At 44.7% G+C, this 15,731-nt stretch overlaps 1 protein-coding gene across 2 annotated transcripts in view; it reads right to left on the reverse strand.

Annotated features, from left to right (window-relative positions):
* The window catches only part of ptpn5 (protein tyrosine phosphatase non-receptor type 5), a 185,338-nt gene that overhangs the window by 91,881 nt on the left and 77,726 nt on the right, over positions 1-15,731 (reverse strand). The window contains exon 3 of one of the 2 annotated variants that reach the window (XM_073049258.1): positions 9,569-9,694. The exons of the other annotated variant lie outside the window; for it this stretch is intronic. Within the exon in view, the coding sequence (XP_072905359.1) occupies positions 9,569-9,694 (126 nt within the window). The remainder of the gene's footprint in view (positions 1-9,568; positions 9,695-15,731) is intronic. 2 annotated transcript variants of the gene reach the window in all.

Consider the following 15,731-nt stretch of genomic DNA (forward strand, 5'->3'; position numbering starts at 1 on the left):
GGAGTTTACTGATTAGTTTTGAGGGGACGATGTTGCATTAAGGGCTTGGATGACACACCCAGGTTACAGATGCTAAGTATGTTATCTATTTATTTGTGAATAGAATAATAGGAAACTTCAGATGAATGTACAGTGGCTATAAAAAGTATTCACCCCTCTTGGAAGTTTCCATGTTTTACTGGTTTACAACACAGTGGATTTAATTTGGATTGTTTTGATACTGATAAACAGAAAAAGACTTCTGTGTCAAAGCAAAAACAGATATCTAAAAAATGATCTAAATTAATTGCAAACATAAAACACAAAATAATTGATTGCATAAGTATTCATCCCCTTCAAGTCAGTATTTAGTAGCTGCACCTTTGGCAGCAATTTCAGCCTTGAGTCTGTGTGGATAGGTCTCTAACAGTTTTGCACATCTGGACACTGCAATTTTCCCCCATTCTTTTTCTTTTCAAAACTGCTCAAGCTCTGTCAAACTCTGCATCCTGTCTATATCCTCTTGTAACCTTTGACAACCTACAGCTCTATCCACAACTCCTCCAATCTTCGTGTCATCCGCAAATTTACTCATCCATCCTTCTGCCTCTTTATCCAGGTCATTTGTAAAAATCACAAATAGCAGGGGTCCCAGGACAGATCCTTGAGGCACTCCACTGGTCACTGACCTCCAGGCAGAATACTTTCCTTCCACTACTGCCCTCTGCCTTCTTCTTATAAGCCAATTTTTTTATCCAAACAGCCAAGGTTCCACTGATCCCATGCCTCATGACTTCCTGGATGAGTCTCTCATGGGGGACCTTGTCAAATGCTTTGCTAAAATCCATGTAGACCACATCTACTGCCCTACCCTCATCAATTTCTTTTGATACCTCTTCAAAAAACTCAATTAGGCTCGTGAGGCACGAACTTCCCTTCACAAAGCCATGTTGACTATGCTTGAGTAGACTGTACTTCTCCAAATGCTCGTAGATCCTATCCTTAAGAATCCTTTCCAATAGTTTGCAGACCACCGACATAAGACTCATGGGTCTATAGTTCCCAGGATTCTCCCTATTACCTTTCTTAAACATGGGAACTACATTTGCCATTCTCCAATCCTCCGGCACCTCCCCAGCAGCCAAAGAGGATTCAAAGATCATAGCTACTGCTCCAGCGATCTCTTCTCTCACTTCCCATAGCAACCTGGGGTATATCACGTCTGGCCCTGAGGACTTATCAATCTTGATGTTTTTAAGAAGATCCAACACTTCTTCTTCCTTAATCTCCACATTGCCCAGCACACAGGTCTGTTCTATTTCGACCTCACCCTGATCAAGGTCCTTTTCACTTGTGAATACTGAAGCAAAATATTAATTTAGGACCTCCCCAACCTCTCCGCCTCCAGGCACAGGTTGCCTTCTTTATTCTTTACCTTTATTCTTGTCATCCTTCTGTTCTTCACATATGCATAGAACGCCTTGGGTTCTTCTCAATCCTACATGCCAAGGCCTTCTCATGCCCCCTTCGAGCTCTCCTGCCTTTAGCTCCTTCCTGGCTACCTGTATTTCTCATGAGCCCCTCCTGCTTCCTGCTTCCTATATCTAACATATGCTTCCTTCTTTCTCTTGACGAGTGCAGTTCCTCTGCTCCGGGTGACTTATGTTTTTAAGCCATTCCTGTATAGCTTTGGCTTTAAACTTGGGATCAATGTTTTGCTGGAAAATAAATCTTCTCCCAAGTCACAGTTTTCATGCAGACTGCATCAGGTTTTCCTCCAGGATTTCCCCGTAGTTTGCTACATTCGTTTTACCCTCGACCTTCACAAGCCTTTCAGGACTTGCTGCAGTGAGGTATCCCCACAGCATGATGCAGTGACCACTATGCTTCACGGTAAGGGTGGTGTGTTTTTGATGATGTGCATTGTTTGGCTTATGCTAAAGTTAGTGTTTAGTTTGATGGCCAAAAAACTCAATTTTGATTTCATCAGTGTGGTGAACTACATATACCTGTCTGCACACACCCACCCCCCCCCCCCCCCCCGCTGACTGCTCCTGTGGCTCCTCCCACAGATCCCGGTATAAAGGCGATTGGAGACACAGCCCTGCCCTCAGTCTCCAGGATGTAGCATGGTGGTCACTTGCTGCTTGTTCTTTCTTCCAGCCAATAAAAGCCTATATCTCGCGTCACGTCTCCGAGAGTTATTGATGGTGCATCAATTTTATTGGCTAGAAGTTTTAAAACATGGAGAGTATTTTACGTCTGGAAAAATTAGACTTGAACCCCCAAGCTCCAGAAGCAGCTGTTGCCTTTGAACTCTGGCTTGCATATTTCCAATCATACTTGGAAGTGATTCCCGTGACTGACCCTGCCACAATGTACAAAATCCTCCTTTCCAGAGTCAGTCCGAAAGTATTCTCCCTTATCAGAGACCTGCCGACCTACCAAGGGGCACTGGACGCCCTCAAAAGACAGTACCTGCGGCCGGTGAACACCGTCTACGCAAGACATTGCTTAGCGACGCAGCGGCAGCGAACCGGCAAGTCGAGCGGGGAGTTTCTTCGAGCCCTACAGACACTCGTGTGGGCCTGCGACTACAAGGGACTGCCGACGGAACAGCATGCGGAGCTCCTGGTATGAGACGCCTTCGTTACGGGGATCAGGTCAGTGTACGTGCGCCAGCAGCTGCTGGAAAATGCCGATCTTACCTTACGCTCGGTGATTGAGACGGCCGACACACTGGAGGCTGCTCTGCACAACGCTGATGCTGTCCAGCCGTGAGACCCCGCTGGTTTCATGGATGCTGCAGACCCCGCCACCCGCGAGTGAATCGACCTCGGCTGCTGCCAGTTGCGAGTCCGTGAACTCCCCGAAACCGACCACACGTGCTGCCAGTCACAATTCCGCGCAGTGTTACTTCTGCGGACTCGAAAAGCACCCCCGAAAACGCTGCCCGGCCCGAGAAGCGACCTGCTCCAGCTGCGGAAAGAAGGGCCATTTCGCCAAGGTCTGTAAGTCTAAACCACAAGCGGGGTCGGGCAGCGCCGCGTGTGAGGCATGGGGGCCACCATCTTGGTCACCGCCATCTTGCCTGCCCGCCTCGTGTGAGGCATGGGGGCGGCCATCTTGGTCGCCGCCATCTTGCCTGCCCGCCTCGTGCGAGGCATGGAGGTGGCCATCTTAGTCGCCGCCATCTTGCCTGCCCGCCTTGTGCGAGACATGGTGTGGCAATCTTTGTCGGTGTCACCTCGCCCCGCCCCCGACCCACGGGTGCTTACCGGGCACCAAGACGGCGGTTCAACTCTGGCCTCCGTAACCCTCAACCAAAGCACCCCACACCAGCTTGCAAGGTCAATGATGGACACCCTGGTGGAGGGGCGCAGGACAAGCTGCCTGTTTGACACGGGCAACGCTGAGAGTTTTATTCACCTGGACACGGTGCAACGCTGCGGATCCGTGACACGGCTGGTAAGCCAGAGGGTGACCATGGCTTCTGGGTCGCATTCCACAGACATCCGGGGGGGTTGTGTAGCGACATTGGTGGTGCAGGGCACAGAAAATCGGGACTTTGCGCTATTGGTCATGCCTCAACTGTGCGCGCCTGTGATATTGGGGCTGGACTTCCAGAGCCACCTCAAAAGTGTGACTATGGCATATGACGGGCCCCTCCCACCACTCACTGTCAGGAATCCTCAGTTTTGTGGGACTTCGTCATATACCCCGCTACTGACCACACACACACACCAACCCGCACATCCCACCCAGCACCATGCCGACAGCTGCGCTACTGACACCACTTGCAGCCTCTCCACCCTCAAGATCTCTCCCCCACCACTGTTCACCAACCTGACCCCCGACTGTAAACCTGTGGCAACTAAAAGCAGGAGGTACAGCGCGGGGGACAGGGCCTTCATTCAGTCGGAGGTGCAGCAGCTGCTCAGGAAGGGGATCATTGAGCCAAGCACAAGTCCTTGGAGGGCCCAGGTGGTTGTTGTTCGGACCGGGGAGAAAAATAGGATGGTCGTGGACTATAGCCAGACCATTAATAGGTTCACGCAGCTTGACGCGTACCCCCTACCCCACATAGCGGATATGGTCAACCAGATAGCTCAGTACAAGGTGTACTCGACCATAGATCTGAAATCCGCTTACCACCAGCTCCCCATCCGCCCAGAGGACCGCCCCTACACTGCCTTCGAGGCAGGCGGCGGGCTCTATCACTTCCTGCGCATCCCCTTTGGTGTCACAAATGGTGTCTCTGTCTTCCAGAGGGAAATGGACCGGATGGTGGACCATTGCCAACTGAAGGCCACATTTCCCTATCTGGATAACATCACCATCTGTGGTCACGACTGGCCGGATCACAACACCAACGATTTTTCCAAGTGGCCAAAGCCCTGAACCTTACTTATAACAGGGACAAGTGTGTGTTCAGAATCACCGGACTCGCTATCCTTGGGTATGTCGTGGAGAATGGGGTTATTGGCCCTGATCCAGACTGTATGCGCCCCCTGTTGGAACTCCCTCTTCCCACCACCCTCAGAGCCCTCAGACGGTGCCTGGGCTTCTTTTCCTATTACGCCCAATGGGTCCTTCATTACGCAGACAAGGCCCGCCCCCTGGTCAAGTCCACCACGTTTCCCCCCTCTACCGAGGCCCACGCGGCCTTCAGCCGCATTAAAGGGGACATTGCCAAAGCAACGGTGCATGTGATGGACGAGACCATTCCCTTCCAAGTAGAGAGTGACGCCTCCGATTTCGCACTGGCTGCTACCCTCAATCAGGCAGGCAGGCCAGTAGCATTCTTGTCTCGTACCCTTCAAGGCCCTGAAATTCGGCACTCCGCGGTGGAGAAAGAAGCCCAGGCCATAGTGGAAGCTATTAGGCACTGGAGGCACTATCTCGCCAGCAAAAGGTTCACCTTGCTGACCGACCAGCGCTCAGCTGCGTTCATGTTCAGCAACCAACAGCGGGGCAAAATCAAAAATGATAAAATTTTGCGGTGGAGAACTCTCCACCTACAACTATGACATCCTGTACCGGCCTGGAAGCCTCAATGAGTCCCCTGATGCCCTATCCTGGGGAGCATGTGCCAGTGCACAGCTCGATCAGCTATACGCCCTCCATGCAGATCATTGCCACCCGGGGGTCACCCGATTTTACCATTTCGTGAAAGCCCTTACTGCTTACTGCCTTACTCCCTTGAGGACATCAGGACGATGACCTGGGACTGCCAAGTCTGCGCTGAGTGCAAACCGCACTTCTACCGTCCTGAAAAGGCACAACTTATCAAGGCCACCTGTCCCTTTGAGCAACTGAGTGTTGACTTTAAGGGCCCCCTTCCCTCCACTGACCGCAATGTCTACCTTCTCAACATTATCGACGAGTACCCTTTGCCATCCCCTGCTCCGACACCACTGCCACATCCGTCATAAAAGCCCTGCGCCAGCTCTTCACTCTGTTCGGATATCCCTGCTATATCCACAGTGATAGAGGGTCCTCCTTTATGAGTGACGAGCTGCGCCAGTACCTGCTGGTTAGGGGCATTGCTACTCATCGGACCACGAGCTATAATCCCCAGGGAAATGGGCAGGTGGAGAGGGAGAATGCCACAGTGTGGAAGGCCACACTTTTAGCCCTTGTCAAAAGGGTTGCTGGTCTCTTGATGGCAGGAGGTCCTCCCCGAGGCACTCCATTCCATCCGCTCCCTGTTATGTACGTCCACCAATGCCACACCTCATGAGCGCCTATTTTCTTTTCCCAGGAAGTCTGCCACTGGGACCACCCTACCAGCTTGGCTGACATCCCCAGGGCCAGTGCTGCTCCGGAAACATGTGAGGAGCAATAAATACTCCCCGCTGGTCGAGAGGGTTCACCTACTACATGCAAACCCCCAGTATGCCTACGTGGTCTTACCTGATGGGCGGGAGGACACGGTCTCCGTCCGCGACCTGGCGCCCGCAGGAGCAGCAGACCACTACCCCGAATACTCCACAGTAACTATGAACCCTGTACCCGAGGTGACACCGCGCACACCAAGCCCTACACAGACTCCTCACAACACTCCCATACCGGGCGCCTCGCACACGCATATACCAGGTGCCTCGCACACGCATGAGGGATCACTGACGCCTAGTGGGCTGACACCTCCAGTTAGGCCAGAACCAGCACAACCACCGTCTCCAGTGCAATCACCACCGGCACCAGTGCAATCACCACCGGCACCTGTGCAATCACAGCCGGTGCTACGTAGATCGCAGCGACAGATTCGACCACCTGATAGACTTAACCTGTAAATATACTTGTAAGAAACTTCGCCCCATGGGGACTCTCTTTTAAAACAAAGGCGGAGTGAATGTGGTGAACTACATATACCTGTCTGGACACGCCCCCTGCTGACTGCTCCTGTGGCTCCTCCCACTGACTGTGGCTCCTCCCACGGACCCCGGTATAAAGGCGTTTGGAGGCACAGCCCCGGCCTCAGTCTCCAGGATGTTGTGTGATGGTCACCTGCTGCTTGTTCTTTCTTCCAGCCAATAAAAGCCTATATCTCACCTCACGTCCCCGAGAGTTATTGATGGTGCATCAATCAGACATAGTCTTCTTCCAACTGACTTCACACGGCTGCCCCTTCTTTTTAAAAGATGATCTCTTCCATGTCCACCACTTACCCAACAAAGCATCCTGTTCCCTTCTGTGTTTCATTAAGTTTTTCATTTCTTTGGGCTGACTTTGCACTTCCAGGCAATGAACACTGCTCCTTAAAGTAGCGTGGGCAGGCACCGGTTCATATTGCTCCAGTACGCACAAAATTACTCTGTGTGGATATGAACTAATGCAACAAATAGCAGGGTTGGTGCTAACTAAAAGCTGGGATCATGACAGCGAAGCGGAAACATGAGTTTAATATATATCCTGCTGTGTGTCAAATGGACACAGCTAGACTGCATATTGCAATTTAAGCACCATCCAATTTCCCCCACTGTATGTGCATTCCTTTATTGTTGATTATTTATCAATCCATCATTTTCTGTGCTGTCTGGTGCAGAGCCAGATATGATTATAACACCGAACCAGTTTCTAACAGCCTGTTGGATTTACTACAACTGAGTGTTTAATTGTTTCAATTCAAACTGACATAGTCTAATGAGGGTTAAATTCACAGGAGCATGATATGATTAAATCCATTAATGTTATAATGCTTCATGAACAATACTTACATTTTTGTATTTACCGTATCTTCAAATGATCAAGAGTAAATTAAGTTTGACGTGAAAGCTAAAAATGCCTTAAGAATACTGCAAACTCTTGAATGTGCCTAGGTCACGCCCTCTTCTCATCGTTACCGTTGGCAAGGAGGCACAGAAACCTGAAGGCACACACTCATCGATTCAAGAACAGCTTCTTCACCCCTGCCATCTGATTTCTAAATGGGCATTGAACCCATGAACACTACTTCACTACTTTTTTATTTCCTTTTTCTCTTTCTAAAGCAGTTGGCTGCCACTGATTGTAAGATAGCAACTGTTCAACATGGCAACACATACAAAACTCAGCAGGCCATACAGCTATGGAAGAGAGTAAACATTTGACATTTTGGGCCAAGACCTTTCTGCAGGACAGTTGAACGTAATTCATAATGATTTGTCACGTGCACCTTTTATATAAGATTAATATGTATTTGTTACCGGATTTTTGCCTCCTTTTTTACTTAGCTGTCCATAACTAGAACTGAAACACAATCATTCAAAGAAAAAGTTTGAATATTAGTAGGTTGGTCTGCATTTGTAAACTGGTACTGTAGTGGTTATTTAAGACACATGGAACAAAGGGGTATAATGCTGAAGGAGACACATCAGGCACTACAAACACAGTTAGAAACAAAGGGAGAAGGAAGGAAATGAAATATACCACATATAGGGAGGAACTAATGTAGGCCTATATGTGGCTACATTAAATAATTAGTTTGTGTCATGCATACCATCATGTTATTCAAGAGCCTGCCAATGGGAAAGTTAAAAGCATAAGGTCCAAGGTTTTCTACATCACTAATGAGACTTTACATAATCAAAGGTTTTCTTTTTGCCTACTCCATGCTGGCAATCAGGTACGTCACATCTTTAATTCTAGCTCCAGGAATGCAGAAGAGGAAGGGTTGGGAATGGATAGGGCTTTCATGCATTTCAAGAGGGATTAAAACCTATTCAGATTGATTAGTAGGTAGACAGCGAAGGCGAGCTCTGATTTTTGGCTTCATTGCAGGGGAGACTGATGTTTTGTAGGGGAATTGGTTGTTGGAGTAGGGCTGAGTGACTCAGAATGGATTCAGGTCAGGTTGGCAGATAATTGGATGAATGGTAGAATTTTGTGTGTGTTGCTTGAAGAGCATTCTAACTGCTTGCATCAACATCTGCTATGCACAGGATTAGAGCAAGCTGCAAAAAGTTGTGAACTCAGCCGACTTATTAAAGACATTAGCCTCGCCACCATCGAGAACACCTTCAAAAGACGATGCCTCAAATAGGCGGCATCCATCATTAAGACCCCCATCACCCAGGGCATGTCCTCTTCTCATTGCTACCATCAGGAAGGAGATGTGGGAGCCTGAAAACGCACACTCAATATTTCAGGAACAACTTCTTCCCCTCTGCCATCAGATTTCTGAATGGATAACGAACCCATGAATACCACCTCACTGTTTTTGCTCTCTTTTTGCACTACTTAATTTAATTTTTTGTATATATTTCTTACTGTAATTTATAGTTTTAAAATTAGTATGTATTGCTGGCACAAAACAACAAAATTTCATGATGTATGTCAATGCTATTAAACCTGGTTCTAAGTTGTATGGGATTAGGTGGTCAGAGCAACAGAGAGTTAATTAGGGAAGATATGGGTCAGGGTGACTTTAAGGGAGTAGTATAGAGATTCAAACCAGGAATTGGATGACAGTAGAGGACCCAAGGCAAGCCAGGCTCCTTAGATCAAGGAGAATTATCTGAGGCCAATTCCAAGCCTTTATGAACTGCTGAATGGAGCATCTCAAGGCTGTGTGAATAGAAAGCAGAGAAGTAGCATTCAGATGTTAATGCGCACCTTTGGATACCATTATGTTTATTTAGACTTCTCTATTTATGTGCATTAGACGCACAGATGATTCCAAAGGAAAACTGCAGGTCCCGCATCTCCCGATAGTCCCTCACTTTCTACTGTTTAATGCCATTCCTCACAAAAAATGTGATTTCAGTTCACAGGTAATGTTGACAGTTGACCTTTGGGCAATGTTAGGTAATATTAATATCTACCGAACATTCACTCTAAATAGTTAAAAGTTGGTGATGTATCTTTTAAAAATAACCAGCCACAAATTTCAATCATTATGCAGAAGAACAAATACTACAATGTTCAAAATAAGCATTTTGAGCCCTTAATAACCCAGTACACATAATAGCGTACACCTTGTGCGTTTCATAGGGAGACATATGAAGAAAGACATACTCAGACTGTAATATCTTATGGGCATTGAAAACTTGTGTTAATTCCAAACCTTATTGCTGTTTCATAATTACCACAAAGGCATTTCTCTTACCCCTGTATCCATTGATATGACTGGGAAGGCAAGTTTCGGCATTAGCAGGTACTGCAGGAGGCTGAGGACTCTTTGTCCAGCTGCAAGCACTCCATGACCTTGATATAGATATCCAACCCAGAGAACCTACAGTGCAACCAGACATACAATCATGAACCATCCAAGCGAGGCGGTGATGAGATAAGCACTGCAAACTAGGAGTAGATAATGACAACAGAAAACAAAACCAAAAACGAGTTCAGGTATCCAATCAATTTTAAATGTCCTAAACATCCACCCTATTCTAAATTATTAAGTTATATTGAAATTGCAATGTGCCTAGTGTGTAAAATGAAAAATAGCCACTAGTGGAAAAGGAGGCATTTTTAAAGGGTGGGACAGAGACACGTATTGGAGGCAAAGCAGCAGACCTCCGTACCACCATATCAAGCAATCCTGAGCACTCCGCATGCAGAATGTTACCCTTTCTATAATCCTTATTATTTAATCTTGCAGAAAACGGTTATTAGCATGTGTTGTCCTCACCATAGGGAACAATAGCTGAGGGTAGATTTTTCATTCAGTAGTTGAGGGTAGATTTTTCCATTCATTTCAATGGGGCTTGCCATGACTTTTGCTGACTGATCATGAAGGACTAGCTCGGACCTGTGATGGGTAGTGAGTGAAGCAGAACAAATATGCCTGAACTCCCTGGTCTACTGCCAGCGGTGAAAATGACCTCTGCAAAGTACATATGCAGATAAAGCCTTGTATTTTTTTATCACTGAAGTGAAAGAAGTGGTCATCAAAAATGCAATTAGCTTCAAATTGCTCACCGATATATCAGATTTCTGTCTCAAAACTCTGGCCTCGCTGTGACAGAAACCTGGGTTCAATTATGACCTTGGGTAAAATCTGTGCAGAGTTGCATGTTCTCCTTGTGATTTCAATTTCCTTCCACAGGTTGGTAGGTTAATTTGCCAATTAAATTCCCCCAGGTGAGAGAAAGAATCTAAGGTTAGCTGATGTGTAAGTGAGGATTAATGTTGGAAAAGTGTAAAAGAGTAGTTGATAATTGGCATGTATTTGTTGGACTGAAGGTCCTGGTCTCTATCATTTCAACATGTATTGTACCTGCTCAAAAACACTGGGCAGTAATGTCAGGCACCCAAACTGAAAGCTAGTTTATTCATCAGCAATGAATATCTGCTACTTGGTTAATTTATCAAGGGAGAAGTCCCTGAAAATAAAGGAACAATTTAATCATGTTTAACTGCTAGGCAAAGAAGCAACATTCTGCCAGTGGATTGAGCATAGACAAATTTAAAACACTAAAAATAATTTGTCCCATTTCAGTGGGGGGAAGAGGGGTAGGGAATTTTTAGCAGGAAAAGGTGAGAAATGCCCAGTTTCCACCTTGAAATACTAACTGGATGATGCATAAAGCAGTTTACATAAATATAAGTCTGTAAAACATAGGAACAGAGTTAGGCCATTCAGCTCATAGAGACTGCTCTGCCAGTTCATCATGGCCAGTCCATTTCTCTCAACAGCATGGGAACAAGCTATTCAGCATGTTTTTGTTGCTCCATTTCACTCTTCCTATCATTATATAACTATCAACTTATCTCCCTTCATTTCCTCACTTACCCTTCCCACGGTGTTTGTATCTTATTCAATTACTTCCTGGGTAGCTTGGTAGTAACTTCATATTCTCACTACTAACTGGGTAAAACAGTTTCTTTTAAATACCTATTTGACTGCCTGGTGATGTTTCTTTTTCTTACGGCTCATAGCTTTGCTCTTAGGCGCAGTAGTGTAGTGGTTAGCACAATGCTTTACACTACAGACGACCCATGTTCTGATTATGGCCGCTGCCTATAAGGAGTTTATACATTCTCCCCGTCACCATGTGGGCTTTGTCTGGGTGCTCCAGTTTCCTCCTACAGTCCGAACACATACCGATTGGTACGTTAACTGGTCATTGTAAGTTGTCCCACGATTAGACTTGGATTAAAACAGGGGATTGCTGGGTGGCGTGGCTCAAAGTACTGGAAGGTCCAATTCTGTGCTGTATCTCAAAAAATTATTTTCAAAAATGGAAACTCACTCAAGAAGAGTGGCTACTTGGTCAATACTTTCACAGCTTTGTTAGATGAAGGAACTAGATGGTGTGCACTAATTGCCTAGGGCAACTGGGCAATAGAGTCAGTATGGATAAGGTAGACCAAAGCCGTATTTCTATGCTCTTGCCTCTATGACAGTGAATCAAACCCACTTGTTTGCAGTAGAGGGCAGCATAAGCAATGCATTAATAAGGAAATGGGCCTAGGTCCAGAACCAGGTCCTTAGCAGAGGAAACACAACAGTGCTGGAGAGAGTTCCCATTGAAGGGTAGCCATACTGTTTGTCTGTATTTCTTTCTTGTTGCTGAGCAGCAGAAGAGTTGCTTATGCTACACACACACAATGCTGGAGGAACTCAGCAGGCAAGACAGCAGGCCAGGCAGCATCTATGAAAACGAGTAACCAGTCAACGTTTCAGGCCAAGACATTTCATCAGTTCTGATGAAGCATCTTGGCCTGAAACATCAACTGTTTACTCTTTTCCATAGATGCTGCCTGGCCTGCTGAGTTCCTCCAGCATTTTGTGTACGTTGCTTGGATTTCCAGCATCTGCAGATCTTCTCATCCTTGAGCTGTTAATGCTGGCAGGTTTATACTGGTGAATTGTAATAATTCATAAATACTCAAGATATTTAAAATCTCTTAAAAATTTAAATATTGACATTTCAAAATATTTAACAAGGGTTCTAAATCAAAACACTAGTAAACAATTAAATACATTTAAAACTAATTTTTTTTTAAAAAATGCTAGTTACCTGAGATTTATACCTGTCTCTTATCCCTCTCTCTCTAAAGCAGGAGTTCCCAACCTGGGGTTCACAGACCCCTTGCTTAATGGTATTGGTCCATGGCATAAAAAGACAATAGACAATAGGTGCAGGAGTAGGCCATTCGGCCCTTCGAACCAGCTCCGCCATTCAATGTGATCATGTCTGATCATCCACAATCACAATCCACAATCAGCACCCCATTCCTGACTTCTCCCCTTCAAAGAGTTTGGAACCCCTGCTCGAAAGCAAAACTGCCTCTATATTGGGACTGGCCTGTGGCGGGTTCAGTAACAACCCCTGAGTAATGACCGAGGTAATACTGAAATTTTGGATTTCCATCTTTACACGTGCATATATGGAATACCCTTGCTCATCACAATTATGAGTAAATGCCACAGAACTGCTCTGGCTTTGAAAAATTTGTGCCACTGTGCTGGATTTGGGTGTACAGGGGGCAACTAAGAAATTTACAGAAAAGAAACTTGCAAGGATTGTGAACAATGAAGACAATAATGGTAGGCTTCGGGAGGACATTGATGAGGTGGACGAATCAGTGGAGGAAATTCAACGCCGATAAATGTGATCATGTATTTTGATTTAAAGTAAAACAAGGAGTGGCAATATATTATAAATGGGATGTCCATAAAAAAAAAACCTACAGCCAGAGAGACTGGTATGTGTGGTTGGAAAAGGCTGAAGGAAGAATTTCAGTTGCTTTGAAGGTGGTAGAGCAGGTTAAAAAACAACTGGAAATGTATATGGGGTCCTGTGGTTATGCCTTTAAGAGATAGGGGTAATAACAACAGGGACATTATTAGAGATCTAAATAAAACACTGCCTTGGCCACACCTGGGACACAGAGTCGAGCGCTGGTCACCTCACAGCAGAAAAGATAGAAAAACTTTAGAAAGGATCGATTGAGGGTTTTAACATATAGGAAAAGGCTGGAGATACTGGAAGAAAGAAATCTGAAATAAAATGTGTTGAAGAAGATCAAAGTTAGGAGGTGTCTAGATAGAATGCTAGAGGAGGAAAAGATGTGAAGATTTAAAATGATAAACTGTAGGCAACCTGAGGATATTACTTTTTGCAGACAGTTATTTGGGCCTGGTTAGAGATAGATTAAATACAGACTTCCAAAGAGAATAAGAATTGCAGAACTGCTGGGAGAGGGTGAGAGAGTGTGACCAGCTGCATTTATCTTGGAGAGATAGCATGGGTTTGAAGGGATGAATGGCCTCTTTCTGTGCTGTTACCATTCCTTGATTCTGTGAAATGAAACATTCATTATCCTCATCTGACTACAATAAGAAGTGAATTGAGTCAGTTTTTTTTTCTGCCAAGAAATTGTTGTTGACGCTCAACATGCCAAAGGAAGTGATTCCCTCCACACCCAAATGACTTTTAGAAGCAAAAACAAAGTGGAGGAAGGACTCAGCAGGTCAGCCAGATCTGAGGAGGCAGGGGGATGGCCAGCATTTCAGATTGAAGTCCTGCATCTTGTAGGATCTGGATCTGAAATGTCAATCATCCTTCTAGCTTCACATATGCTTCCTGATCTACTAAATCCCTCTACCAGTTTGTGTTTTTTGCTTCAGATTACAGCCAACATCTGTTGTATCTCCAAGTGATTTTTTGATCATTTTACCATTTCCCTTGCTCATCCAACTGGAAGGCATGACAATAACCTCAGTATACCAGGCTTCCAACTTACTAACTTACTCCGTAAAGCCTGGCATGGCTACTGCTCTTGCCCAAAGACAAGTGAGACAGAGGGGTTAAGGCTAAAGGTTAAAACAGGGAAATGAAAAGAGGGAAAGATGGGAAATGGAATGAGGTAAATTGTAACAACTTTGAAAACATTGAATGACATTGAATTTAAAAAATCCCGAAGACAGAATTTATCTCTTTCCATCAAAACAGTTGACAAAGGACAAGATTGGGAAGTGGATATCAGAAATAACAAAAATGAGTCACCTTTAGATATTCACAGTCCACAATAGTGCAGTAACAAGGAACTGCAGATCATACTGTGTCAATCAGCTTCCTCTGCTTTCATGTTTCTTTTCACTATAAATGCCATGCTCTTAAAATTCCCAAACAATGTTAAATACAATAGATTCCGGTTAATTGGGCCATTGGTTAATCAGGGCAGCCAGTTATTTGGGACAACTATTAAAGTACAAAAACTAATTGAAGAAAATTGCTGGGATTCCCTTTGCTTGATTGGGCCAGGACACTATTATCAAACAGGTTCCAACTAGCATCAGTTACATGCACTTGTGTGGCCACTAGACACTACACAAAAGAGCAAGCACTTTTTAAATAACATCAGTTGTGTGCATTCATATTCAAAAAGCAGTTATTTTTTCACTGATAAATGCGGAGCAATAAGCAGTAAGATCATTTTGAATTGTTTTGTTCACTACAGTTTCAAGCATTCAGGCTGAGAAATGCCAGAAATGTCTGGGAGTGAAAAATGAAATAATATCACTACTTCAAGAAGTTAAGAACTACAAAGAATTTGAAGGTATTGACATCATTTTGAATTTTACAATGAAAATGAAGATTTGAAGGATGCTATCATTGATAGCATTGTATGAAGGCAGTCAATTATTTGCACATGCTGATGTTTCTTGTGTACTCTGGATGAATTCCTTTGTCAATAAATATTTGGAACTAATGCACAGTTTTATACTACTGTAGTACTATTGGTGGTGTTTTAATTTGTTCTGTATTTAATTTAAATGCATAATTTGATACTTAGTTTATCTTTTTTATATCTTTTAAACTATTTCCATGAAACTTCAGCTAATACGGAAGCTGCTTAATTGGGCCAAAATGTACTGGTCTTGATGTGTCCCAATTAACCTGAACCCACTGCATATTGTTTCCAACAATCCAAAATCACTCCCTTATTTGTAATAATTATGAAACCTATTCTCTCTCTATGGGGCTTTTTCTTTTATTGGCTATTGGTATCATTTCTGCTCATTCCCAGTAACTTGAGCTATTGCTTATTAATGAAATCAGATTTGTTCTTACCTCACTATTAGTGCTTGCAGCAATCCTAAGTGATATTTGTACATTAATTCTTCATATTTATTAAAGTCATTGTTATTCTCAATGGCCTCCTGCATTTCTACATCTTTGTCAGTGACTATCATCCATTCCTGTGATTTTAGTGCTATTTGCCTGTGATTAGTTCTCCAGGATTTTTTTTAAGGCTGCTTGCTTTGAATATCATGGCCTTCATGAAGGTTGCCAGGCAACAATGCAGCATCCAGG

This window comes from Hemitrygon akajei, chromosome 6 (assembly GCF_048418815.1).
Source record: "Hemitrygon akajei chromosome 6, sHemAka1.3, whole genome shotgun sequence".
NCBI classification, from domain to species: Eukaryota; Metazoa; Chordata; class Chondrichthyes; order Myliobatiformes; family Dasyatidae; genus Hemitrygon; species Hemitrygon akajei.